General features: G+C 42.5%; 4 protein-coding genes and 1 pseudogene across 8 annotated transcripts; 2 read left to right on the forward strand and 3 right to left on the reverse strand.

The window, feature by feature from the left end:
- Nucleotides 1-12311: 12311 nt before the first annotated feature.
- LOC106424850 lies at nucleotides 12312-15422 on the forward strand (annotated as a pseudogene).
- LOC106424839 (NDR1/HIN1-like protein 13) lies at nucleotides 15387-17026 on the reverse strand. The gene has a single exon (XM_013865591.3). The coding sequence runs from the start codon at nucleotides 16520-16522 to the stop codon at nucleotides 15455-15457; it is 1068 nt and encodes a 355-aa protein (XP_013721045.1). The 5' UTR covers nucleotides 16523-17026; the 3' UTR covers nucleotides 15387-15454.
- A 223-nt stretch (nucleotides 17027-17249) lies between these two features.
- LOC106424830 lies at nucleotides 17250-18387 on the reverse strand. Its single transcript, XM_013865582.3, has 3 exons — nucleotides 18253-18387; nucleotides 17859-18167; nucleotides 17250-17479 (listed from the first exon to the last, which is right to left on the reverse strand). Exons 2-3 carry the CDS (start codon nucleotides 18149-18151, stop codon nucleotides 17470-17472), a joined length of 303 nt encoding a protein of 100 aa, XP_013721036.1. The 5' UTR covers nucleotides 18152-18167; nucleotides 18253-18387; the 3' UTR covers nucleotides 17250-17469.
- Nucleotides 18388-19403: 1016 nt separating this feature from the next.
- LOC106402380 (probable alpha-galactosidase B) lies at nucleotides 19404-22551 on the forward strand. 4 transcript variants are annotated; one of them, XM_048744519.1, is made up of 13 exons: nucleotides 19404-19623; nucleotides 19724-19874; nucleotides 19951-20208; nucleotides 20282-20456; nucleotides 20540-20601; nucleotides 20684-20847; nucleotides 20916-21013; nucleotides 21087-21145; nucleotides 21219-21353; nucleotides 21430-21668; nucleotides 21737-21881; nucleotides 21960-22035; nucleotides 22116-22551. In XM_048744519.1, the coding sequence occupies exons 1-13, from the start codon at nucleotides 19538-19540 to the stop codon at nucleotides 22400-22402; spliced, it is 1935 nt and encodes a 644-aa protein (XP_048600476.1). In that variant the 5' UTR covers nucleotides 19404-19537; the 3' UTR covers nucleotides 22403-22551. The 4 variants fall into 4 exon arrangements, with proteins under 4 accessions (XP_048600476.1, XP_048600470.1, XP_048600481.1 ...); XM_048744513.1 differs by having other exon boundaries at nucleotides 19405-19623; nucleotides 22113-22551; XM_048744524.1 differs by having other exon boundaries at nucleotides 19405-19623; nucleotides 21740-21881.
- A 1653-nt stretch (nucleotides 22552-24204) lies between these two features.
- LOC125580264 (tRNA (guanine(10)-N2)-methyltransferase homolog) lies at nucleotides 24205-26068 on the reverse strand. 2 transcript variants are annotated; one of them, XM_048744529.1, is made up of 5 exons: nucleotides 25836-26068; nucleotides 25551-25762; nucleotides 25165-25482; nucleotides 24951-25100; nucleotides 24205-24859 (listed from the first exon to the last, which is right to left on the reverse strand). In XM_048744529.1, exons 1-5 carry the CDS (start codon nucleotides 26023-26025, stop codon nucleotides 24308-24310), a joined length of 1422 nt encoding a protein of 473 aa, XP_048600486.1. In that variant the 5' UTR covers nucleotides 26026-26068; the 3' UTR covers nucleotides 24205-24307. The 2 variants fall into 2 exon arrangements, with proteins under 2 accessions (XP_048600486.1, XP_048600489.1); XM_048744532.1 differs by having other exon boundaries at nucleotides 25551-25767; nucleotides 25836-26014.
- Between the last annotated feature and the right edge of the window lie 4 nt (nucleotides 26069-26072).

Raw genomic sequence — 26072 nt, forward strand, 5'->3', positions numbered from 1 at the left:
TGGGAGCATAGTGATCCAAAAGGGGGTGAAAGATGAGCATAGATGGAGCCTTTAGAGAAATCTTCTGTTGCTAAGATTTTGTGGAGACACAGAAAATTGAGTTAGCTTTCTAATGGAAGTAGTTTCAAGTCATTTGGAGATGTAATGAAGGAGTTATAATCAATTTACTAGAGGCATATCCATCCTGGTCGAGCATCGCAGAGTGACCTCTCAGAGCGACCTACCGAGGTCGCTCCCAGCCAGAGCGACCAGTCCAGAGCGACTACCTCAAGTCAATCCCAGCCAGAGCGACCAGCCAGAGCGACCAGCTCAAGTCACTCGCGTTTTGACGCGTCGAGACACAAAAAAACGCGTCGGAAGCGACCTCCTGGAGCGACTATGCTAGGTCGCTCCGCGTGTTTTGCTTGGACGATTTTTATGTTATTTCAGGGGCCTTTTGGTCATTTGTTTTGATGTTTTACACTTTCTTAACCTAAGTTAAGTACTTTGTAAGCCATGGGAAGCAAAATAATCTCTTTTCTAGAGAAGAACTAGTAAAAAACCTCTTTTGATTCAGATTTCATTGCTTTCATCTTGTGTTCTTGTTGATTTCTTATCTATTTCTCTACATGATTAATCTGAAATCCAATATGGGTTTAAGAGGAATCATGGAGATTAGTGAGTAATCACCTTTTGAACTCATGAGTTAGGGAGATTAAGGGTGATTAGGTTAGAGCTAGGATATTTTAGTGTAGATCATTCATATTTCCTTGCTAGTAGAGTATTCATAATGCATCTTCTGAGTTGGCCACTCAAAAGTTGATCAATAGGCATTTTCCACCCAAAAGGTGTTTGATGAAATGCCTGAGACAACTCTCCTAGGCTTTTAGTATACTTTGCCAAAGACATTTGTTGTTAAAGGTGCTAAGATAGCTAATAGACTTGTTAGTAATGATTGCTTTCATATTATTCAACCAAAGACATTTGATGTTTGAGATATGTTAGCAAATGAGCATTCATCTAGACATAGAGCTTGCTTAGAATTGTGTCTAGGCTTAAGGTTGATAGTTTGATTGATCATTTGACATCCTTAGTTCGATACTTGATCACCAAGGTCTAATCCCTATGCTCATGAGTTCTCTTTTCCCTTAGTCAAGAGAGTATCATTCTGTTATTGATTTATAGTATTAGTAGTAGTTTAAAACCCATCTAAATCATTGGTTGCACTTAGATTAAGTGAGTACTTGCATTCTCAATGCTTTGATATCCCTCAGAACTGGTTCGACAATCATTTATACTACAACATTTGTCTTAGGAGCCTTGAAAACCCCTAACATCAAACTCTAACTCATGTTAAACGACGACAATTTACAATATGGAAAAATTATAATTGTTGCAAACTTGAACTTTTTTCATATAACGTGATAAATCCCATTTAAAAATAACTCATAATACACTTGTAGGCCCGTCCCTCAGAAGCCGAAGAAAGCAAGGTTCCCGACCTTCATAAATATATATTAGTTTCGGCCATCAATGTACAAAGTTTCCTTTAGTATAGTAGTATAAATATAAGTGTTTATATTTCAATAACCAGAGTTCGAGCCATGAGCTTGACACTTTTTCACATTTTTTTAAAGTGGAGTATACAAAATGCTGATGTGGCATGCTGATTACTTGGTTCAAGAAAATATAAAATGTACCTCATATCAAGTTACATTTAAATTACTTGGTTTGTAACTTTTGTTGAAAGAATTAATCACTTGTTTTTGACAGAATAACTACTTGATTTTTGACCCTTAAAAAAACTACTTGATTTATTGAGTATATTATTTAGTCATGTTCTTGAACCATATGTATAAGTTACAAAATTTTATGTTACAATTTGAGATATAATTCATCCCTTAGCAAAAATATGTGTTGCTCATGTATCTAATATGATAAAGCATCCTATTAAAATAGATTAGTTAATTATCTTTATAAGAAAAATTCATAGTTCCAACGATCACTAAGATATGTGTTACTAGGCATGGGCACGGTTCGGATATCCAAGTTTTTAAAAGTATTTGTGATTTGCTTCGTATGTCACGGATATCTAAATTTTTTATTTACTTTGCTTCGGAAAAATACAGATATTCGGAAAACGGATATCCGGAAAATAAATAGATATTTGCGGATATTTACGAATACTTACGGATATCTCATATGTTTTTATTAACACAAATAATCTTAAAAATTTGATACAAATTTGTTTTGTAAAATATTTTTTTGCATGATATATATGATGAAAATTAAAAGAAGTAGTGAATCTACATATTTTGTAAATTTTTTGAACATAGTTAACAATTATAATAACAAAAAACTTAAGAAAAGAACTATAATTGTCATAAATGTATTCTCTTTCTTCTATGTAATACTTTTATATAATTAATAATGTGAATAAAATTTATCAAATCATATGTTAGAATAATAAGTATATAATTTTATACATTAAAAAACTTTAAATATAATCAAGATATACATGTATTTATATATTGACGGATTGGATATCCGCTTCCCAAAATTTTAATATTTGTCATTTACTTCAATTTTAACGGATATTGATTTTTAGTATTTGTTTTGCTTTGAAGTTTGTGGGAACCGAAATTCACACTGTCGATTTCCGTTTAAATAAGGAAACTAGGAAAACACTAATTTTCCAGAGGACCCGGATATCTGTTAATTACCACACGTCAAGCAATCAGAACACGAGAATAACAACGATAAAGTATAATAAATCGAGAAAGAGAGCAAAGAAGATCTTATTCCGAATTTGCGTATGAGCGTTTACAACAAGGTATAAGACTGGGCTCGAGAGCTGTCGGCGAGATTCCTAGTTCTAGTAACCCTAAGACGGCTAAACCTAATTGAGTCGCAGCTCGAAATAACAAAAACGGAAAATTGCCTAAATTGCTCTAAGTGCTAAGTTTGCTCTGAAAAAAGTTCTCCCTCTTGCTCCTCGCCTAGGACTCCTTATATACTAGCTCCAAGGTCGGTTTACGCTTTTACTCTTCTGCCCTTAAGCCGTCATAGCATAAAAATGGAGATATTCCATTTTTCCCGATCTTCACAATTATCTTCAAAACTTCCGTATTTATCCGCGGAAACTTGACATTTATCCTTCCTCGTGGGCCAAGCGTGAACCATGCTGTGGTTCACGGGCTTTTGGTTAGGAAAAATCGTAGGATGGGCCTCGAGTCGTGTTTTAGGTCCCTTTGGGCCATCTTCCGACTAGACACGTTTACTACGAGTTTTCCGCGGTTTCTAATCCGCGAAGTTTTATTGATGAATTAGAATAGGGGGAAACATGGACTGAGCTTGCTACGGTCTTCGGGAGATAGCATTCGAAGGTTTGACGAGAATGCAAGGACTGGTGTCGTATCGATGTTCGGAAAGGTTCAATCGCTACACAGCGACCGAACTTTGGCTCGAGCCCGGTCGCTACGTAGCGACCGAGCGAGACGAGTGCTCGGTCGCTACGTAGCGACCGAGCTTTGGCTCGAGCTCGGTCGCTACGTAGCGACCGAGCGGGACGATCGCTCGGTCGCTACGTAGCGACCGAGCTTTGGCTCGAGCTCGGTCGCTACGTAGCGACCGAGCGGGACGATCGCTCGGTTGCTACGTAGCGACCGAGCGGGACGATCGCTCGGTCGCTACGTAGCGACCGAGCGGGACGATCGCTCGGTCGCTACGTAGCGACCGAGCTTGGCTGAGCTCGGTCGCTACGTAGCGACCGAGCGGGACGATCTCTCGGTCGCTACGTAGCGACCGAGCTTGACTGAGCTCGGTCGCTACGTAGCGACCGAGCGGGACGATCGCTCGGTCGCTATGTAGCGACCGAGCTTTGGCTCGAGCTCGGTCGCTACGTAGCGACCGAGCGGGACGATCGCTCGGTCGCTACGTAGCGACCGAGCTTCGCTCGGGTTTGTTGCTGCATAGCGACCGGACGGCGTGTATGCGTGGTGACCGAGCTTGGTTTGTTCGGTTTGAATCCCAAAGGATACTTCTTCGTAAAAACTTCGTATTGGTTATTTTTACGAAAATTACATCTCTTCTTTTACTATCTCTTTCGGAAATACGATCTCCGAGGATTTTCGGGTGGTAATTCCGTCGTAACCGTTTTTGACCCCAACAGTTAGCCCCCCAGCCCGTTAGGATCATGCATCGTAGGATCCTAGCGTGCGGTTAGGCATGTTTGGCAAGTTAGGCGTGATGGATGGAATTAATATCCGAAAGTCCGAGCTTGAATAGTAAATCCTCATGCATTATAAGAAGGGAGGTAACTTGTTCCATAATTTTTTCACTTTCTTGTTTTTCTCTAAGATCTTTCTTAAAAAAAAAGCTTTCTATCTTTCTCTCCATCCTTTTTCTCTATTCTCTCAAGAGAAGTGTAAAGATGTCGAGCAAGAAAAAGATTGCGAGAAAAGGATCTTCGTCCGCGAGTCCTTATGAAGAGCTCGTCGTTCCGAAGATGGAGTTCGTGCCTCACTCGGTGCATCCTGCCGAGAACGAGGCATGGTGGGTTGCTCATTATGGCTCGTTGACCCCTCCCAAGGAGAAGCCGTTCCCGGTCCTGGTCCATCGTGGAGTCGAGGAAGAGGATGCAAGCAGGACTACTGACGAGTTTCTCGGTACGATGCGATCATTCTACCGCATCCCGGATTCTGTGGAGTTCCGGGTTCCCTGCCGCGGGGAATGTGCTAACACCCCCCCGGAGGGTTACTTTACTTGCTATGAGGCGTTCATAGTGCGTTGTCGCCTATGGTTCCCCATACCCGAAATTCTCGTCCGAGTGTTGGATCGTTTCGAAGTTGCGATAAGTCAGTTGACACCCCTCGCCATTCAGCATCTTATTGGGATCCTGATCCTAAGCTACGAGCATGGCCTTTCCCTTTCCGTTGATCATTATGAAGCGCTTTTGAGGCTTCAACTTGTCAGGGGTACGGATAAGCATAGGTTGGTCCCTCGGAAATTTATGTCAGTGGTTAAGAAGTTTATTTCGAACTTCAACTCGTGGAAGAAGTTTTTTTTTTCTTTGTTCGTATGGACGCTGCGTCCGTCGTAGAGAGTTGCATTCCACTGTTCCGGAGGTTGCCGAATGATCGTCCCTTCATCAACCCTTTCGCTCCGTTCCCCAAGGACATCATTTCGGTAAGGGATCTTCTCAGGAATGGTCCCTTCTTCTGGACTTCTTTTACGCCGAAGAGGGTTCGGAAGGCACTGAGATTCGTGCAACCCGGTCCTACTTTGGATGCGGACACGGGAAGCGAATCCGAACCCGACGACCAAAAATCCCGTCGAAGCTCCAACAGCTGTGCAGGAGTCGAGCTCTTGTAAGGGAAAAGATGTCGATCTTGGCGACATAGAGTTTTCGATGGATGACTCTATGCTTCCAGGATGGGATCCGAACCTTGCTTACGGCGACGGGAGCGGTTCGAGCGAGGCCCCTATTCCGGATTTCGATGATTTCTTTGCTGGGCTGCCATCGGGTTTCGATGCTCCTCCTCCTACGAAAGAATCGGCGAGGCCGAGAGTCGTTGCGGAAGGATCTCGCATCATCAATGGGTTAGTTTTTTGAGAATTTTTTGGGGATTGTCCTGTGTATATGTTTATAACATGCCAATCGATTTTGCAGGGCCTGAGCTTGCTGGGCTCGAGAAGCCATGGTCTACCGCTTCAAAGCGGAGAAAGCGGAGCGGGATCTCGCTCGCGTGCAAGGCGAGATGCTGGAGCGAGAGGCGCAACTTACTCGTGATCATGCGCGGGCTGTTCGTAAAGCGGAGAGGAAAGGCAAAAGAGAAATCGTCGAGGTGATGAAGACTCGTGCATCTTAATTTCAGGTTGAGTATGGAAACCTCAAGAATGCCTTTACCTCGGTGGGTGACTTTCGCGAGTGCCGCGGTTCGGTCGGAAGTCTTTGGAGGACGCGAGCCGATGACTATGTAATTGAAGAGGAAATGAGCTTGATGAAGAGTGGGATGAGTGAACGTGCCCATGCTGAGGCGCTTATCCCTCCGATTGACAAGAAGATTCAAGGGTTCTGGGATTCCATCCCGGTTTCCCCTGATACCGAGGAAGTTCCGACCGGGTTTCCCGATGGTGGCGAGGAAGTGGATCGTCCCGCGGATGCGTTCGGCGCTTCGTTGTCCGGGGACTTTGACTTTGGATTATGAGGGACGGATTAGTTATCCTTTTATCTTTTTTCGGCCAAGTGTGGCCCTTTGAATTTGGATTTTGTTTAGGCCTAGATGGCCGTATTTGTATTTACCGGGACTGGCCGTTGGTGGCTTTGAATCCCTTGCCGCTTTGCGCGGTTTAATTATATGATAAATGTTTTGTTTCGAGTTTTCCTGAGTAGGGTTGAAGTAAATACGAGTTGTCGTCTCGTATTTAGTTCTGATTAGACGTTCAATCTGTTGGTTCGTTCGTGATTTTCGTAAAAATTTACTTATCTTTACGATTTTCGAGAACATTGAGATATGAACGGAGAGACATGGTTTAGGATCTCGTATCTTTTAGATATCATGCCTTGAGATGTTTGAGACCAGAGCGTTGGGTTTAGGGCAAGACCTAGGTTTACTTTCGGTTAAGGTTTGTGCGGTGACTAGCCGGCTATCGTTTTTCCTGTTGCGATTTCTTCCTGACTCGCACCGATTTAAAGTCCGCGATATGTTCTCGGCTTATATGACTTGTATGGTACGAATCGAGCATCTTCTCAGAATCAACTGGAAGTGCTAAACCAAAATTTCGGATTTTTGTTGTAGCGCGCTTTTGTCCTTGTGCTGGACGTTTTTAAAGATCAAAAGAGTGATCGGATTGCGTTTGTTTAAGACGGCTGGCGTGTTCGTCGGGGCCAATCGACGAACGGGGTGTAAGGTTTTTGGTGGTCGCGTTCGGACAATTTGTTAGCATTGTCCTCGAATTTTAACTTTTGCGACGTCTCGCAGTTATTTCGAGGATTATACGTGTATTTTTGCGTGTTTGAAAGGCGATAATCTTTACGATTTTTGGGCCGGAAGGGGCCGCAGATAAGAGTCTTAACGTTTTCAGGCGTGTCCTGAAAGTTTCTCTTGTGTTTTACTGAAGCGTAAACGTTTTCGATAAAAAGGACAACGTATATTGTAGTAAAAGTTTTTGAAGTTTCTAAAAACTCGATTACAATAATGAAGATTTTTCTAAGTGGGAGTATACGAGTATACGCACCCACTCCCCCCCCCCTTTTAGAGAGGGGGATAGCTGAACTCGTCTTTTGACGAGCTGCCTACGTACCCCTTTCGAGGATCAAGCCATCTCGTAGTTCTGTTTCATGCCGCGAGTGTTCTTACTCGGCGGTAGATGTCGCGATGTCCGCCTTGTCCGTGTCGATCGTGGCTGGGTCGACGCTATTTTCCAGATGTTCTGGTTGAGTTGTCGCGTGGGCTTTGGATTTATGTCGAGCTTCGACGTCCGCTGCGTTTGCGTCGATAGACGATTTTACTTCGTCTTCTCCCGGGGCGCTTTTGGCTGAAGATCGATCTATCTTCGCGCGTTTGCCGTTTGCGGAAGCCGTGATTTGCCTTAACTTATGCTCCGCGAGGAAGCACAGTCGCGACTGTTTTTGGCATCCCCAGATGGCCGCGACTCCGCTCGGCGTTGGGAACTTGAGACCCAGGTGGTAGGTTGACGGAACTGCCTGCATGGCGTTGAGCCATGGGGTTCCCATGATCACGTTGTAGATAGCGGGATGATCGACTACCGCGAATTCGACGATTTTCGTGATCTCCTTGGCCATGACTGGCAATTGGATTGATCCGAGAGTCATCGACACTTCGCCTGAAAAACCCGTGAGTGGTTTTGGCGTTGGAATTACTTCTCCGAGTTCGATACTCATCCGCTTGAGAGTGTCGCGGAAGATTACGTTGACCGTGCTTCCCGTGTCGACGAGTACCCTTCCGACTTCTAGATCTCGTATGACGAGATCTATGACGAGCGGGTCGCAGTGAGGTTGGTCGATACCGCCGGCTTCTTCCTCTGTGAAGGTGATCGAGCAACTTTGGCCGTCTCGAGGAGGAGACCATGTAGGCCAATTTGCACTTGATTCTGCCTTCCGTTGGTAAGCCTTGATGGCCGACACGGTATCGCCGCAGTATTGTGATCCTCCGATGATCATATTGACTCTGCGACGATTGTTATCGTTCCCTTTGTCATCCGGCCTCCTACCGCGTTTATCCCCAGGATGGTTTCGTTGAGGGGATTTTTCAGCGGGCGGATTTCTATCCGTCTTTGGAGGCCGATCAGAATCGAGGATGAGATCCTTGACGCTAGTTACTTCCGAAAGCTCTCCAGCGAGTAGCTTCGCGGCCAGTCTTGCTCCCAAGACTTTGCAATTGGTCGTGGAGTGTCCTCGGGATTGGTGGAACTCGCAGAAGGTGTTTTCGTCATACCCTTGATTGCGAGTCCATGTGTTGCCCGTGGTCCGGCCTTGATCCGAACTGATCGCATAGTTATGCGCCCCTTGGAGATCTTCCCCCTCGTGATGGACGTACTTGTCGTTACGAGAGTTCTTCTTTTTCCCCTTCGGATCTGCGTCTTTCGAGGATGGTCTTGCCGGCTTATGTTTTTGCGATAAGACTTTAGTTTCTTCCTCGACTATGATGTAGTCCGTTGCTTTGTGGAGGGCGTCCTGGATCGTTCGCGGTTTGTCGAGAGTTATCCATTTTCTGAATTTCGACTTGTACCAGAGCGTCTTTCTCAGCGCGTCGATGGCCACTTTGTCGCTTATCCCGCTGACCCTGGACATTATCAGCTTGAATCGACTGATAAACTCGCGGAGGGGTTCGTCTTCCCTCTGGGAGAGACTCCAGAGGTCAACATCGGAGGTTTCCCTGTCTATGAATACAGAGTACTGTTTGAGGAATTCCGATGCGAGCTGTCGAAAACTCCCGATGGTGTTGCGACGAAGGCGTGCGAACCATTCGAGCGCTGCTCCTTCGAGATTTTCGACGAACAGGCGGCAATAGCCGGCATCTTTTTCGCCGTCCTTCAGTCTTGCTCTTCCCATCGCGATGTGGAAAGCCTGAAGGTGCGCTTTTGGATCGGCCGTACCATCGTACTTCGGTACTTTGATCTTTCCCGGATCGGACACCCTCATGTCCGAAATGCGACTGGTAAAGGGGGTCTTTCGAGCTCCTTCCAGCAGTCGATCGATCTCGGGGGCAGCACTAGTAGCATGATGGATTTGAGACTTTACGGCTCTCACTTCTGCCGCAGTCTTAGTGATGTAGTCGCGAAGATCGCGGATATCCGATGTCTCGTCAGTGGATTTCCGAGCCTGTCGGCGTTTACTGCGAGTGAGCTCGGTTTGCCTTTCGGCCAGCTCCTCTTGTTCGTTCCAATAGGCGACTTCTTCTTCTTCCGTCATTGGTTTTTCGAACGGGGAGCCTTCCCGAGCGGATCGGCTTCTGGTCCTTCTTGGATGTCTGTCGACATCCTCGTCGGTGTCGTTGGAGACATCGCTAGGATCCAGGTCAATGTGTTCGGCTTCGTTATCCTCCGAGTCCTTTGCAGGGGGCGGAAGATTTTCAGGGTTCCCCTTTTCGACGGGAGATTTCTCGCTAGGGTTTTGACCGGAAGGTCGTTCCCGCGCGAGTCCTGCTCTATCGAGTGGGGTGGCGAAGTCGAGCCTCTTCCCGCGGATTTTGGTGGTTCCGCGGGGACGGATAGCTTGGGTCCTTGCCGTTAAGGTTTCAACCTGTTTGGTCAAGGTATTCACGAGCTTATCCTGTTCTTCCGACCTTTTCTCATAGGTGGCGAACATCTTTTTGAACTCCTCGAGCGTCGCGGCGTTGGCTTGCGCGTTGGCCGCGGATACGTCCGCTACTGGAGTGTGGAGATCGGTGCCGCTGCCTCCATTAAGAGGAGTTTGCACGTTATCCGCGTCGTTGGTTGACATGTCAGATTGTGTGTGGCTTTTGCGGGTTAGATTGATCCGTATATCCCCCTCCTTCTAGCGCCAAACTGTGGGAACCGAAATTCACACTGTCGATTTCCGTTTAAATAAGGAAACTAGGAAAACCCTAATTTCCCAGAGGACCCGGATATCTGTTAATTACCACACGTCAAGCAATCAGAACACGAGAACAACAACGATAAAAATAAGAAATCGAAAAGAGAGCAAAGTAGATCTTATTCCGAATCTGCGTATGAGCGTTTACAACAAGGTATAAGCCTGGGCTCGAGAGCTGTCGGCGAGATTCCTAGTTCTAGCAACCCTAAGACGGCTAAACCTAATTGAGTCGCAGCTCGAAATAACAAAAACGGAAAATTGCCTAAATTGCTCTAAGTGCTAAGTTTGCTCTGAAAAAGTTCTCCCTCTTGCTCCTCGCCTAGGACTCCTTATATACTAGCTCCAAGGTCGGTTTACGCTTTTACTCTTCTGCCCTTAAGCCGTCATAGCATAAAAATGGAGATATTCCATTTTTCCCGATCTTCACAATTATCTTCAAAACTTCCGTATTTATCCGCGGAAACTTGACATTTATCCTTCCTCGTGGGCCAAGCGTGAACCATGCTGTGGTTCACGGGCTTTTGGTTAGGAAAAATCGTAGGATGGGCCTCGAGTCGTGTTTTAGGTCCCTTTGGGCCGTCTTCCGACTCGACACGTTTACTACGAGTTTTCCGCGGTTTCTAATCCGCGAAGTTTGATCGATGAATTAGAATAGCGGAAAACATGGACTGAGCTTGCTACGGTCTTCGGGAGATAGCATTCGAAGGTTTGACGAGAATGCAAGGACTGGTGTCGTATCGATGTTCGGAAAGGTTCAATCGCTACACAGCGACCGAACTTTGGCTCGAGCCCGGTCGCTACGTAGCGACCGAGCGAGACGAGTGCTCGGTCGCTACGTAGCGACCGAGCTTTGGCTCGAGCTCGGTCGCTACGTAGCGACCGAGCGGGACGATCGCTCGGTCGCTACGTAGCGACCGAGCTTTGGCTCGAGCTCGGTCGCTACGTAGCGACCGAGCGGGACGATCGCTCGGTCACTACGTAGCGACCGAGCTTTGGTTCGATCGCTCGGTCGCTACGTAGCGACCGAGCGGGACGGTTCGTCACTTAATTTTTTTTTGTCACTGATTCGTCACATAATTAAGATAAAAAAAATGGCGACTTAAACAAACGTCTTTGTTTAACGTTATCTGGATACTAAATTCCAAGAAATCTAGTCAAACATTAAATGAGATGTAATATTCCAACACGATATAGTCGAAACATCATGACGTGCGTTATTTGTCTAGTTGCAAAAATAGGTAGTCAAATTCTGTGAACCTTCTAGGGCTTGGTCGGAATTGTAATATAATATGGAACGATCGAACCTAACGTGACCTTGCTTGCCTTGTTGGGAACTTAATGGGCATGTCTCTGATGGAGCCTGGGATACGGTTTGTGATATTCGACACTTTTTGTGACGTGGCTGAAAAGGTTCAGAATCTAGAGACCATCTGTTTTTTAAGTGTGAATATAGCAGGAAAATCTGGGACACTCTCCTCTCCCGACTTGGGATGCCATTGGTGCGGTTAGATAGTTGGTTGGAGTTAATGAACTGGCTTTCGGACTCCAACTTCAAAGCACATTCTCACCCTCAAGCATGTTGCTACCGAAGCTGCAGTTTACCTCTTATGGAAAGAAAGAAACTCTTGGTAACACGATGGAACTCCTCTGTCCCATTCTGCCATCTTCAAACAGCTTGATCGATGTATCAAAGACATTATCCTTGTTCGTAGTGACCGCAAGTCAACCGTAACTTCAAACCAACGCCTCAAAAGTCCCTCCAGTTTAATTTAAACTCGCAATATGGGTTTACAAACCAGAATCTCTTAATTATTCAAAAACAATTACGAGTTAAACTATAGTAACTTGTTCATAGTAATTGGATCAGTTGGTTCCAATTTTGTATTCGAAAATGCAGATCTAAAATCTCGGAGAAATTATTTCGCACGCAGGTAAAAATCATCAAGATGTGTAAGTGTAATAATTAAAACAAGGTTTAGTGACTTTTGTCTTTAACAAAACAAAGAAAACATGGAAAATAAAGTTAAATATGTGAATCTCGTTACCAAGTAATGTGCAAATGATACAGGTCATGCTTCAATCCCAGGCTGCAACTAAGCAAATTTCCACCCTAAATTACCCACCCCCCCCCCCCCCCCCCCACCCTAATATGGGTTTACAAACCAGAATCTCTTAATTATTCAAAAACAATTACGAGTTAAACTATAGTAACTTGTTCATAGTAATTGGATCAGTTGGTTCCAATTTTGTATTCGAAAATGCAGATCTAAAATCTCGGAGAAATTATTTCGCACGCAGGTAAAAATCATCAAGATGTGTAAGTGTAATAACTAAAACAAGGTTTAGTGACTTTAGTCTTTAACAAAACAAAGAAAACATGGAAAATAAAGTTAAATATGTGAATCTCGTTACCAAGTAATGTGCAAATGATACAGGTCATGCTTCAATCCCAGGCTGCAACTAAGCAAATTTCCACCCTAAATTACCCCCCCCAGAAATATATCTAAGACCATATATCAAAAATATCATCAAAAATATCACAATGTATATTTATCACTTACGTGTTGTTCTGCGTTTTCATTAGCTTTTCGACGTAATTGCAGAACAACATTTAAAGCCATATATCAAAAATATCACAATGAAAGTAGTATTAATTAATATACTAACCGTAATTTCTGTCATTATTTTTAGATGGGGGTACAAAGCGTGGCTGAGTTACCAACTGGCCATTTTTGTTTTTTTTTTTGAACAAAAGTCAATGTATTATATTAATATGAAAAGTCATATATGCGTTACTGAGGCATATATGCATTAGATTCCATTTAGCACAAGTCTTCCTCATTTAGCAAAATAAAATAAAATTGAAACAGAAACAAAAATGGTTGAAAACAAAGGAGAAAAATGGGTATATATATAGAAAGCACAAGCCTCCTTCATCATCGTTATCACTCAAGAAAACTTGAGACGTAGGCTGTACACAAAAACATGGCTACTATTTGGTTTCTATCACTTCTCTTCGTCACTAGTGTTCTTCTCGCCGTCTTCAAACGCAAGAAGCAGCAAAGAAGACCACCTTCTCCTCCTGGTTTTCCGATCATCGGAAACTTGCACCAGCTCGGAGAGTTACCGCATCAATCCCTATGGAGACTCTCCAAAGAGTATGGTCCTGTTATGTTTCTGAAGCTTGGAAGCGTCCCAACTGTAGTGTCTCTTCCTCTGAAACAGCTAAACAAGCTATGAAAATCCATGACCTCCATTGTTGTAGCCGTCCAAGCTTAGCAGATACCATTACACTCACTCAACATATACTAAAGCTATAATAGCCACGGTTTTAGCCACAATTTTTAAATTTGTATCGTGGCTATTTTTTAATTCCGGGCTATACTAAAAGTTTTGTCTTCTCTATATTAGAATTCAATAAAAACTGATGATTCTTGATCATTTCTCAGGGCCAAGAGAGCTCTCTTACAATTACCTGGACATCGATTTCTCTCCCTATGATGATTACTGGAAAGAACTAAGAAGGATGTGCGTGCAAGAGCTTTTCAGTGCTAAACGAGTTCACTCGATTCAACCCATCAAGGAAGAGGAAGTCAAGAAACTAATAGAGTCAGTAGCTGAATCAGCTTCTCAAGGTAGTACAGTTAACTTGAGCGAGAAGTTTCTTGCTTTAACTGTAAGCGTGATATGCAAGGCAGCATTTGGTTTGAGTTTCCACGGAACTGTGCTCAACAATAACAGTTTCGACAAGTTGTTCCGTGAGGCTTTTCTGTTCCTGGGGAGCTTCTCTGCCTCAGATTTTTTCCCAAGTGGCGGCTGGATCGTGGACCGGCTCACTGGACTACAAGGGCGGAGAGAGAGAAGCGTGAGAGATCTTGATGCGTTCTATGAACAAATGTTTGATTTGCATAAACAGGAAAACAAAGACGGAGTTGAAGATTTCGTGGACTTGCTCTTGAGGTTGGAGAAAGAAGAAACTATTCTTGGAAATGGCAAGCTCACGAGAAACCATATCAAAGCAATCTTGATGGTAATTATACAAATATTTGCAAAACTCTTAACACTTAGTGCCGGTCGTGAATATATAGCTAAGTAAAACATTGGTTTTGGCTCATAAATTGAGTTGATACATATGTTTTGATAAAATCTTTGTAAAGTTGTTTAAGGCCATCTAAATCTCATGACCAGCCCCTGCTAACAATGCCTCAGATTCTAACATTTATTACTTTGGATCTTATCACAGAACGTTCTTCTTGGAGCCATAAGTACTTCTGCAATAACAATGACATGGGCAATGGCAGAACTTATGAGAAACCCTCGAGCAATGAAGAAAGTGCAATCTGAAATCAGAAACCAAATTGGGAACAAGTCCATGATCACCTTGGATGACATAGAGCAGCTCCATTACCTAAAAATGGTGATTAAAGAAACATGGAGGTTACATCCTCCAGCACCTCTTCTAGTTCCAAGAGAAGTAATGTCTAAATTTGAGATAAATGGCTACATGATTCAACCCAAGACACTGCTCTATGTGAACGCATGGGCTATCGGACGTGATCCGGAGACATGGAAAGATCCAGAGATGTTTCTCCCCGAGAGGTTTATGGATAATAACATTGATGCAAAGGGACAGAACTTTGAGCTGTTACCCTTTGGAAGTGGTAGGAGAATATGTCCTGGAATGTACATGGGGACAACAATGGTGAAGTTTGGTCTTGCTAATATGTTGTTTCAGTTTGACTGGAAATTACCAGAAGACATGGTGATCGGAGATATGAATATGGAAGAATCTCCTGGACTCACTGTGGGCATGAAAAATAACCTTCTACTTGTTCCTGTTAAGTATCGAGAACACTGATGATCGCTTCAAAGTTAACAACTATATGTATGTTATGTGTGTTCTCATGAAATTACAAAATAAAATGTAAAACCGATTGTACCAAAATAAAGTATATATTGTGTTATTTTCTTGTTTTTATTAATCCAACAAGACATGGTGCATGGCTTCATGAACACGTCTACGTACTAAATGTCAATGATGTCTCAAGGGATAGTTTATTTTGATTTATATTTTTGGTGCTTTTAATGGACAATAGAATCTCACATAACTTTTTGAGTTTTAGTATGCAAGTAATTAGTAACACAATTCAAAATTTACAACATCAATTAACATTACAAGCAAAACATTTGGTATTATTCTTTTCCTTTTCATGTAACAGCTATAAAGTTAAAAGTCTTAAACCGCCTCTTAAATTTAGAACATTAGTTCTATACTTTGCATAAACTAGTAACGAATATAAAATCAAATGATTAAAGCATCAATGAGTACATAAAATTAATTATTTCTAAAGGTATCCAGAAAGAAAAAAATGGAACAAACGCAATCATAATACGCTAGCGTTTGGTACTGCATCTTCTAGCTCGCATAGTTCCTGAAGGAGGACTATTCAAAGAAAAACTGCAATGAGTATGCAACCGATACGAGTACCTAAACAACGCCCCTAAGTTCGAACGTGCATGAAACGTCCCTCTCAGGTTCAATAAAACCGGACCGGTTTCAATCTGACGCTGCAGCTCCCTGCTCTGCTCTTGCTGGAGCCTGACTTGGCTGCTCACGAGATGAACATTAGCAAACATTGACATTTTCTTAGGAATCTCGAAAGGCGCAACGTATGATGTCGCTATAAGAGTGTTGTAATAGTAAAGATCGAAGGTTAAGTAGTTGAACTCAACACTGCTTTTCTTGTTTGGGTTTGTGAAGTTTGCTAAAAAGGTTAGGTCACCGTTGAGGAGAAACCCCATGTCGAGGTAAGCAGCGTTTAAGTTAGCGGACGAGATGTCGATGTGAGGAGAGCGTGGACGGTACACTAGGTAGACGATGAGGACGATAAGACCGCCGAGGATGAGAATGATCCAGAAGATTACACAGCAGAAGGCCGCTGACCAAGTCATTGCGTTTGTTTGATCTCTTGAAGGTGGTGGTAGCTGTTGGCCTCTGCGGTGATGAGGTGATGGTGTTGTGTTTCTCCATGGAGTTGGTTTCGCTATTGGAGGTAGTGTTGTTGTGTAGCCTCCGGGGGCAATGCGTGGTTGTTGTTGTGGTGGTGGAGGTGGAGATCTTTGTTGTTGTTGTTGATGATGGCCTTCAGGGATTAATAGTAACGGTCTTTTTGAAGATTTTGGAGTTTTTTTTGGTGGTGGTTTCTCTTTAGGGGTTGATAGTAATGGTATTTTTGAAGTTTTCCGCGGGGGTAGTCTCTCTTCAGGGCTTAGTGGTAAAGGTGTTTCGGAAGGAGGGATAGGACCTTTAGGGTGGCGATCACGAGTCTTGATTAGGATTCCAGGTGGAGGAGCATTTGGGTGAGATTGTGAGGTAGAGGCACCACCACCTTTGAGAGGTTGATTCTGCGATGGAAGGCGCGCAAAATGAGGGTTGGTTTCATGGTGATGATGGTGAGACATTTAGAGGAAGGATGTAAGAAGAGAGCATCAAAAGGAAACTGAATGTAAGAAGTGTGTGGGAGAGGGAGAGAGGGAGATTTCAACTGTTTCTCTGTTTCTAAATTGGTGAGAGAGAGATGATAACTTGATGAGAAGTTCAAGTAAAGGATTCTTGTTGTGAGAAATAATCTCTCCAACATAAAAGAATGAAACTAATACACCCAAGCAAGTAATCTTTTTGTAGATTCTTTGTCCTTTGCACTAAACAAAACACAAAGAAAGACAATTAAACGTTCTCTACTTTTTTTTTATCTCATTTTATAAATTCCTTGTAATTAATTAGCCCAATTTTTCTATTTTCTTTAATTCAGGGGAATAGGGTTAAGTGCTTACAGGTTACTTCAGTACCTGAGATGTTTCTAATGTATATATATGAAAAAAAATGAGAAAATGAAAAGTCTATATTGATTAATGGCTGCTAATGTATCCAGATACGGCAGTTCAGAATCCTCAATCCTGAATTTACAAAATGTTACAGAGAGGAGCCGCTGCGTACCTCACTGCGCTATCATGGCTTTGGAGATGGTTGTTCACCAGCCTTCTTTGGCTGGAACAGAGAAGACAAAACAAGGAGAGGCTAATAGTCATTCAAAGGCCCAGATAAGCCGGGCTCTGTCTCCTGTCATGATCTATCTAAGATCACATGATCAACTACACTTTCTTGGATCTGAAGTTGATTATAGAAAACTTAAGAAAGGAGAAGCCTTTATTCATAGAGTAAACAACGAATGGCAATCCAAGATTATACCAAATTTTCAATTCACCAAAAAGTTCAAAATGAAAAAAAAAAAAAAAAAAAACTGGATCACAAGTGTGCTATATCATAGATACTAGCACTGATCAACTTCCTTTCCCCCCAAAATGTAATGTAAAGAAGATGATGAATGGTTATAGCACCAGCTCCGCGCTCACAAACCTCTGCAAATAAGAACATGAGAGAAACCATTACAACATGTTGATTCCTATGATAAACACAAAGCCTATCCTGCAACAATGGTCCGAGAACAAATCCTAGAGTGATTGTTCTTGTAACATCTTTACTAAAGCCTCAAGCTTTTTCTCTACCCAACTCATTCAAACCAACCCTATAACATTTCATAAGTGGATCAACTGTAAGTACATGATTCCATACATCTCACCAGCCAAAACAAAGCAACCATTAAGCTTATCCTACAACAACGGTCCAAAGAACAGAACCTAAAACTCTACGTTCTTGCACCATCTTTACTAAAGTCTCAACCTTTTTATGTCATCTCAACTCACAAAACCAAAGCATCAACCTTTAAACTTGCCATACCTGACTTTCTTGATGAGGATGGACTGCAGCTTGCGAGCAAAGTCAATGGATTTGATCTTGCGTTCAAGATTCTTCCTAGCGAGAACCTTCTTCTCCGAGTTCTTGATGTGATGAGTCTGCTGCGCTTTGATCAGCCTCTCCATCCCGCTCGACTGCATCTTCCTCTGCAGTATCGTCAGCGCCTTGTCTAGATCCCCTGAGAACACCTTCACCCTTATCCCTCTCTCCTGCTGCAGCTGGCTGTGACTCGGCCGAGTCAGTAGTCCCGTGACTCGCTTCGCTATCGTGTTCATCTCTTTCACTTGGTTTCTGCGAGGAAACAGAGTTTTGAGATTATGAGCATAGGAGAGAGAGAGAGAGAGAATAAAAACAGACGGATGTGAGTTCGACTTACCTGTCACTTTGTTGGTCGGAATGTCGCCGGAGAGATTGGAGAATGGGCTAGGTTTAAAAAGAGCTGAGCTAGCGATGGAGGAAATGAGATAAATCAGATAATTTTGGGGTAATTATGTAGTTATAATAAAATAGGAGGATATGTTTGTAAATATACAATAGCTTAAAACCTCTGACCGAGCGAGAGTGTGTTGACTTTTAAGATGAACATATAAAAGTCTTTTCAAAAAAGCTTTGATAATCTTCACATGGTTAGATATGCGGCACTATTGCCATTTGGCACTTTCTCTTGAAAGTTCAAAGTATATTGAGAATGGTTTTGTTTGATGTCACCTTACTATCAAATCTCATTAACTTTGTTGCCAGATCTTCTTCCTGAGAATAAATGGATATGGTTTCATTCATGCTGACTGAGGGTGGTTTGAATCAGCAGCGAGTTGATGTATGTATCTTCCTATCATGGATCAGTATGCAAATCTCTGCCGTTTCATAGTTTTTTTTTTCATTTTGGAAGGATGAGTTATGTCTTTTGTCCTCCTAGATCTGTAATGCAGTAGCTGTCTCCAAGATTATGATTCTACCAGTACTGTAGCAGGACCAAATTTGTTGTAAGCTTATTCAGATATTGGTTTCATCTCCTCTTGAATTACGTTTCTTAAGTTTCTAGACATTCCTGCTACTTTGTATTCTAGATATGATTGATTATATGAGCACAATGAAAAAGGAGTCAGGTACTCTCTCTACTTTGTTAGAATTTACTGAATCTGTAAACTTTCTTTGGCAGGAAACTTGAAGACATTTTTGATCTAGATCATCTCATTGGTTACTTGAAATTACAAATTGTTAGAGACATACCTGACTGGTTCACTGACAAAGCAGATTGCTTTTGGACTCTTTATTTATTTGCTGACGATATGCTTCTATGCAGATTTCAAAAGTGCGTTTATGGGGCTAACAAACTCGGCCACTTGCACAAAACTCACTCGGTTCATTAACGACTTTCTTACACTCGTACAACTTGTTTAAACCTAGATACGTGTGTCCTTTTTGTCGTCTCTCATCACATGTGTGAGGGAGTGCAGTTGAGTAAATGAATCAGACGTGTGAGTAATGTAAAGTCCTATTAATAGGTTTGTAACATTTAATTTGTCTTAAAATACTTTAACGGTTATCTAATCCTGAAAAAGAGCTTATTAATTTTTGTGAAGCCACTGGTAGTACATGCCATCAACAACGGTAGCGTGTTCTATCGTCTCTCAGGTTCTCTCATCAACAAAGATTCGCCAATGATCCGACACGCCCTTGCAAGAACCGGAACCACCCTCCGGTCCCTACTCTTCTTCTTCCTCCTCCTCGATCTTTCCATTTATAGGTAACTCAAAGCTTTCCTTTTTTAACCCTCACCCATCTCGAAAGTTTCAATCTTTCTTTGTTGGGTCGGTTCAGATTCTGATTTTAATCTCGAGTTTCAGTATATCGATTAACGCAAGATCAAACGAACATGCGAGCTTTCCACCAAGAGGATGGAACTCGTACGATTCCTTCTGCTGGACCATCTCTGAAGCTGAGTTCTTGCAGAGCGCTGAAACCATCTCAAAGCGTCTTCTCCCTCACGGATATCAAGTAATTGAGCTCCTTGTCTTAATTAGAACATGAAAGTTTAGTTCTTTTGTTGATGTTCTTGTGATTTTGGGTACAGTATGTTGTGGTGGATTACCTTTGGTACAGAAAGAAAGTCCAAGGAGCTTACGTGGACTCTCTTGGCTTCGACGTGATCGACGAATGGGGAAGGATGCATCCCGATCCCGCTCGGTGGCCTTCTTCCAAAGGCGGCAAAGGCTTCACTCAAGTCGCTGAGAAGGTTCATGGAATGGGTTTGAAGTTTGGGATTCATGTTATGGGTGGGATAAGCACGCAGGCTTATAACGCAAACACTCTTGTTATGGATAGTGTCAAGGTAATTTAGATCTTGTGATAATCTTCTTTTAACGGTTTAATCAAGTTTTGTAGTGGTTTTTTTAATGCCTCAGGGAGGTGCTTATGAAGAGGCAGGTAGGCAGTGGAGGGCGAAGGAGATTGGGATGAAGGAGAAGGCTTGTGTGTGGATGCCACATGGGTTCATGAGTGTGAACACCAAGCTAGGTGCTGGAAAAGCGTTTTTGAGGTCTCTTTATCGGAAGTATGCTGAATGGGGAGTTGATTTCAGTAAGAAGAATCAACATCGTCTTTACATAACTTTCTTGTCTGAATCTGAATCTGATTATCCCATTTTCTTGGTTTTTTTTCAGTAAAACATGACTGCGTGTTTGGGGATGACTTCAATCTAGATGAGATCAGTATTGTGTCAGAGGTAGGTACATAAACCTGTCTAAAAATCTTATGGTTAGAGTTAAAAGTACATAAGATGTGAAGTTTGGTTTTTCTTTTGGCAGGTTCTGAAGGAGCTTGATCGGCCTGTTTTGTACTCAATATCTCCAGGGACGAGTGTGACACCTACAATGGCTAAAGAAGTTAGTCAGTTGGTTAACATGTATAGAATAACAGGTGATGATTGGGACACATGGAGAGACGTTGTGGCTCATTTCGATATCTCCAGGTCAACCTTCGTCGTGTGCATTACTTAGCTGAAAATCTTTGATGTCTTATAGTTTGCTATTCTTACAGGGATCTATCTGCGTCTAGGATGATCGGTGCACAAGGGCTACAAGGAAAATCATGGCCTGACTTAGATATGTTACCTCTTGGATGGCTTACTGATCCAGGTTTGGCTTGAAAAAACCATGAGATCCGGAGATGGTTCTAACTAACGTTTTACTGTCTTAATATTTGGTTAAGGTTCGAACTTTGGACCTCATCGAGCGTGTAATCTTACAATGGAAGAACAAAAGACACAGGTATTACCAAGTTTAGGAATCCTCTAAACCCACATTTAGAACGTCTCTTAAGCTCCTTTGGCTTATTACTCAGATGACGTTGTGGTCTATAGCAAAGTCCCCTCTCATGTTTGGAGGTGATGTGAGAAAGCTTGATGACGCTACTTATAATCTCATCACTAATCCTACGCTTCTGGAAATCAATTCTTATAGCTCTAACAACATGGAGGTCTGAAGAATCATAACTTCCAATCTTCAAACTCACTTCTTCTGTCATTAAACTCTGCTTGTTTGCTGTTTTACAGTTTCCTTACATCACACCGGCAAGAGTATCTGGGGAAAAGCACAACATCCATCCTCATGTTCTAACGGGAAACAACGTTTCAACGACACATGCATTTGTTCTGACTAGCTGCAAAGAACCGAAAGCCAACACTTGGTCCGTTGTAGACAAGAAGAGTGGAAAAATTTGTTGGAACCAATACTCTAGCGAGAAACCAGAGATGCCTTTTTGCTTATACAACAGAAAAGCTCTTCTAGCTTCGTAATGACTCTTTTTTCTTTCTTCCACTCGCTTTTACATTCCCCTAAACTGCTTCATGTTTGGTGCAGCAGTGAGGAGCTCTATCAAGGTAAGCTCCATTTACAGACAAATGATAAAGCAGAGTCTTGTTTAGGAGCTTCCTCGAGGAAAAAGCTCACTTCCAAAGAGTATAGTCGCGGTGCGTTATCACCTTGCAAACTAGACGCAAACCAGGTACTGCTAACGATTCTCTCGAACCTTGAAATGGTATTGTTCATTTTCATATAACAAAAACGCTATAATAATCTTCAGATGTGGGAGCTCCACAGTAATGGAACACTAGAAAACAGCTACTCTGGTCTTTGCGCCGTGTTAAATCCAGTGAAAGGTTAGTACTACTACTAAATTGACATTCTCCTTTCACAATCGTTGACAGTATTTATTATCACCAATCTTCTTCTGCAGCAGTGGGAGCTAGCTCCAGCTCCAGTGGTGTTCGTTCTTGGATTGCTACGGGAAGAAGAGGAGAAGTGTACGTCGCCTTTTTCAACTTAAATCCGGTGAAGACGACGGTATCAGCTAAGATATCAGACATTGCCAAGGCTCTTCAGAACAAGACGCATCTTGAAGGAGCTTCTTGTAAGAGCCACGAGATATGGAGCGGTAAAGATTTCGGACCAACGAAAGATTCAATAACGATTCAAGTTGAATCTCATGGTCCTGCTCTGTTTGTTCTCCATTGTAGCCATGCATGACTATATCAGAAGATCAACAGACTGTTCTTTTGCCTTCTACTTACGTCGTCGTCTTTCATCATATAGTGTTGTAATGTTTTATCTTAGCCTAATGAAACACAGAGTTTTATGTATAATCTATGCTTTAATAACACTGGTTACGATAATAATTAGCAAACCATACTATATTATTTATATATACCAAAATAAGTTAATTATGGTTCCAATAGTTTAATCCGGGGTTTATAATTCTACATCAATATATCTGGATTTCGAATCTGCAATTAATTAATGTAAGATTAATGAGAAAATTTACAAGACATCATCATGTACAAACTGTCATATGTAACTTTTTTTTTTATAATTTATAAAATTAGTTATATATGATATTTTTGTCTCCAAATACATGTGTTTTAAATTTTAATAGACGTTTGATTAGTTATCTATTTAAACTATGTCACTAGAAAGAATAGAAAAGTTGGTTAAAGTGAGTTAATGGATGTTACATTTCTGACCGTTCATTTTGTTGAATTCAACCGTCACTTACTAACTTCCTTCAAGCTCTAGTTAGTGAGTGGTACGTTTCAATCACGCGTACTTCTAACGCGTGGTTTCTCAAAAAAAAAGTTTTCATCTTCACGCAAAAGGAATAATCTTTCAACTGTTTTCCTCTGTGGATTAACCTTCCCTCCTCAAAACCCAGATCTTTTGTTTCTCACTTGCCGGTTTGAATTTGACTGTTTCATCTTAATACAGATCTCTCTGTTTCTCAAAGCAACTTCCTTTCTCCCAGATCTGATGTCGAAACCGTGGGGGCGGAATTGGAATCGGGGCGTGCCGATGAAGAGCAAGCGGCGGATGTGGAGAGTTTTCCGAGCTTGAAGGAGGCTGCGAGCAATGCCAAGTCTAAGAAGAAGAAGATGATGACTTTGTCTGAGTTTACTTCCGGTAGAGGCTCCGTTGGGTTGACGCAGCAAGAGATTCTTCACTTGCCCACTGGTCCTAGGCAACGGTCCGAGGATGAAATGCTGCAGCCTGGAACAGAAGAAGAGAAGATGTTAAAAGGAAGTGATTGAAGAACTAAGGAAAAAACTGGACAAGGAAACCATTGCTTGCTCCAGAGATCAGGCAGGTCTGATCAAGAACCAGGGTCCAGGGAGTGATAATAATCACCATGAAACTATACGTGGCAAAGAGAAAGGTCTGGAACTACTAACCCGTGAGTTGGACGACAAAGTCAGGTTCAGGCAGAACTGGTTCGTATTCAGAAAGAACACATTCCCGGGCTGGATCTCAATAGATGAGTCAAGGAGTTTTGAGTCAACAGAAAGACCTAGATCACGTGGTGCAGTCGGTTAGACCCGTGGATGATCAGCCAAGAAACTTCCAAGGAGGAAGCAAAGAGCGTGGATTCTTCAGCAACAGTTGAATGTAGTTAAACTGATATTTGCATCTAGGCTTATTATATATCTTCAAGTATCATATTAATCTAGGGTTTCCAACAGGCCTTCGTCTAGGGAAGGATGGTAAGAAGTAAACGAAGAACGTGGGATGTTTCACTGCTACTACAGTACACAGTCCCAGATTTTGAAGAAGACTTAGAGAAGCGTTAATTTATACTATTAATCAAGAATCTCTAATCTTTGTTTTGTTTTGGACTCTGTTCGGCGGTGACGTGTGTGACAAGAAAGTGTTTTATTTTGTAGACTTTAATCCTGATTGTCATAGTTTAAGACTTTAATCCTGATTGTTATATTTTTGTAGGTTAATTATGCTTCTCAGCTCCTTTTGTTATGTATATTTTGCGTACATTTGTTTGCCAATAACCCTAAAAGTTTTCTGTATTGGAAAATGGAAACACATTCAGAACTACAGCGTTCAGCACAAACCAACCAAATACAACATAAAGAATACAAAACTCAGTGCTTACACATACTTCCCTCTATACTTAGGTTTAGGATCTTTAAAGCTTTTGGAATCAGTATGAACCTGTGAAGGATCAGAAGGTTTAAACACAGAGGAATGAATATTACCTTTCTCTAACCACTTAAGATGATTCTCTCTAAACTCTACATGCATTAAACGAGCAGCTTCCTCAACCTCTTCACTATAAGGCTCTACTTTCACCATAGTTAGCAAAACCCTACTGTATCGCGAGCTCAAGATCTGTTCCGAGACAGCCACCAACTTGAAACACGGGTGCTCAGGAAACTTAACCTCACTGCCATTCTCATCTCTCAAAACCGGGAAGAAAAAGACGAGCCTGCCTTTCATCACCAGCATTCTTGCAGCAAGGTGAAGCAGATCATGAACGCACTCCACTAGACTATAAGCACCGGTGGATGGAATGTGATCTGTTCTTTTGTCTTCCGGGACTGTGTATGGATCCACCGTCCCTCTAAGGATTTTCCTGCCACCGGATTTGCGCCCACCAGCTCGAACCCCGTATGGTGGATCACATACAATCGCATCAAATAACTAAACCAATGAATACAAAAGACACAAACTTAGGATCTATAGACTCAAAATGCTAGAGATAATAATGAAAGAAAATGAGAGAGTATGTTACCTCATTTAGCCCGGAACGCCAAGGAGGAAGATTATTATCCATTCTAAGTAAAGCAACTGGCGTAGGTAGTCCATACTGCTTGAAGTTGCTCCAAACATTACAGTCTGGACCTCGTCCATCACGCACTACTCTGATATCAATATCTGCACCCTAATACAATAACCCTTGTATCACTTTCAGATCCAATAAGGGTATCAAAAGGGAGGTTACAAACCATTGTCATTGCACCAAAACGTGCAGCAGAAACGAGAATGCTCCCAGTACCAACAAAAGGGTCATACACAAGCCTCCCAGAAGCAGCTTTGGCTTGATTAGCCATTAAGAAAGCCATTTCAGCATCCATAGCAGTCGGGCCAAGGTAAGTCCGAGACTTCAGCTGAAAAGTAGGTAGCAGCTTCCTATCAGCAAAACCAACCTCCCTCCCAAAGAAGATCCTCCTCTGGAGAATGGGCTGAAGCCCATTGTTCTCTTCAGACTCATCCATCTCCATTATAAAAAAGTTGTGATCCGCGTTCTTCAAGTTAACCTTCCCCTGCAAAAACGATTAAAACCCTTTGAGAAACAAGAAAGTTTCCTTCTTTGGAAAGTGGGAAACATTACCTCGAAGGGGATGTAAGTAAGTGAGTTGATTCTCTCCCTCTGCTCATCGAAAGTCAGAGCCTTTCCGAAAGTTTCGACGGAGATTCTGAATGTGGAATCAGATGCGAGAAACGGGAGCTTGCGAGAATCAGGGAAGCTTTCGATGGAGTCTCTAAGCTCTTCGTAGCAAGTTCCTTCACCCCAAAGCTCGTACATTCCTTTCACCAATATGCCTACACTACCACACCATTTTCTTGTGAGAAACAACGAAACAAAGGATGAAAGATAAGAAAGAGTCATACTTACTTCTTTTAGCGATGTTCTGTGCGATTTCTTCGGAAGAAAGGTGGACGAAGTGGAATGGAGTATCGTTGTGGTGATGCTCAGGGAGACGCCATTGGAGAGACTCATCTTCTCCGAAGAGTTCGGCTAATGCCTCGACCTCTGGCTTTCTGAAGTCTAGTAGCCTGTGATAGAAGACGCATAGAAACCACATCTCTTGTTTCCTGAGAAGAGGAAGACGACGGCGGCTAAAACCTCTCT

The sequence above is a fragment of the Brassica napus genome, chromosome A2 (genome assembly GCF_020379485.1).
Source record: "Brassica napus cultivar Da-Ae chromosome A2, Da-Ae, whole genome shotgun sequence".
Lineage (NCBI taxonomy): Eukaryota > Viridiplantae > Streptophyta > Magnoliopsida > Brassicales > Brassicaceae > Brassica > Brassica napus.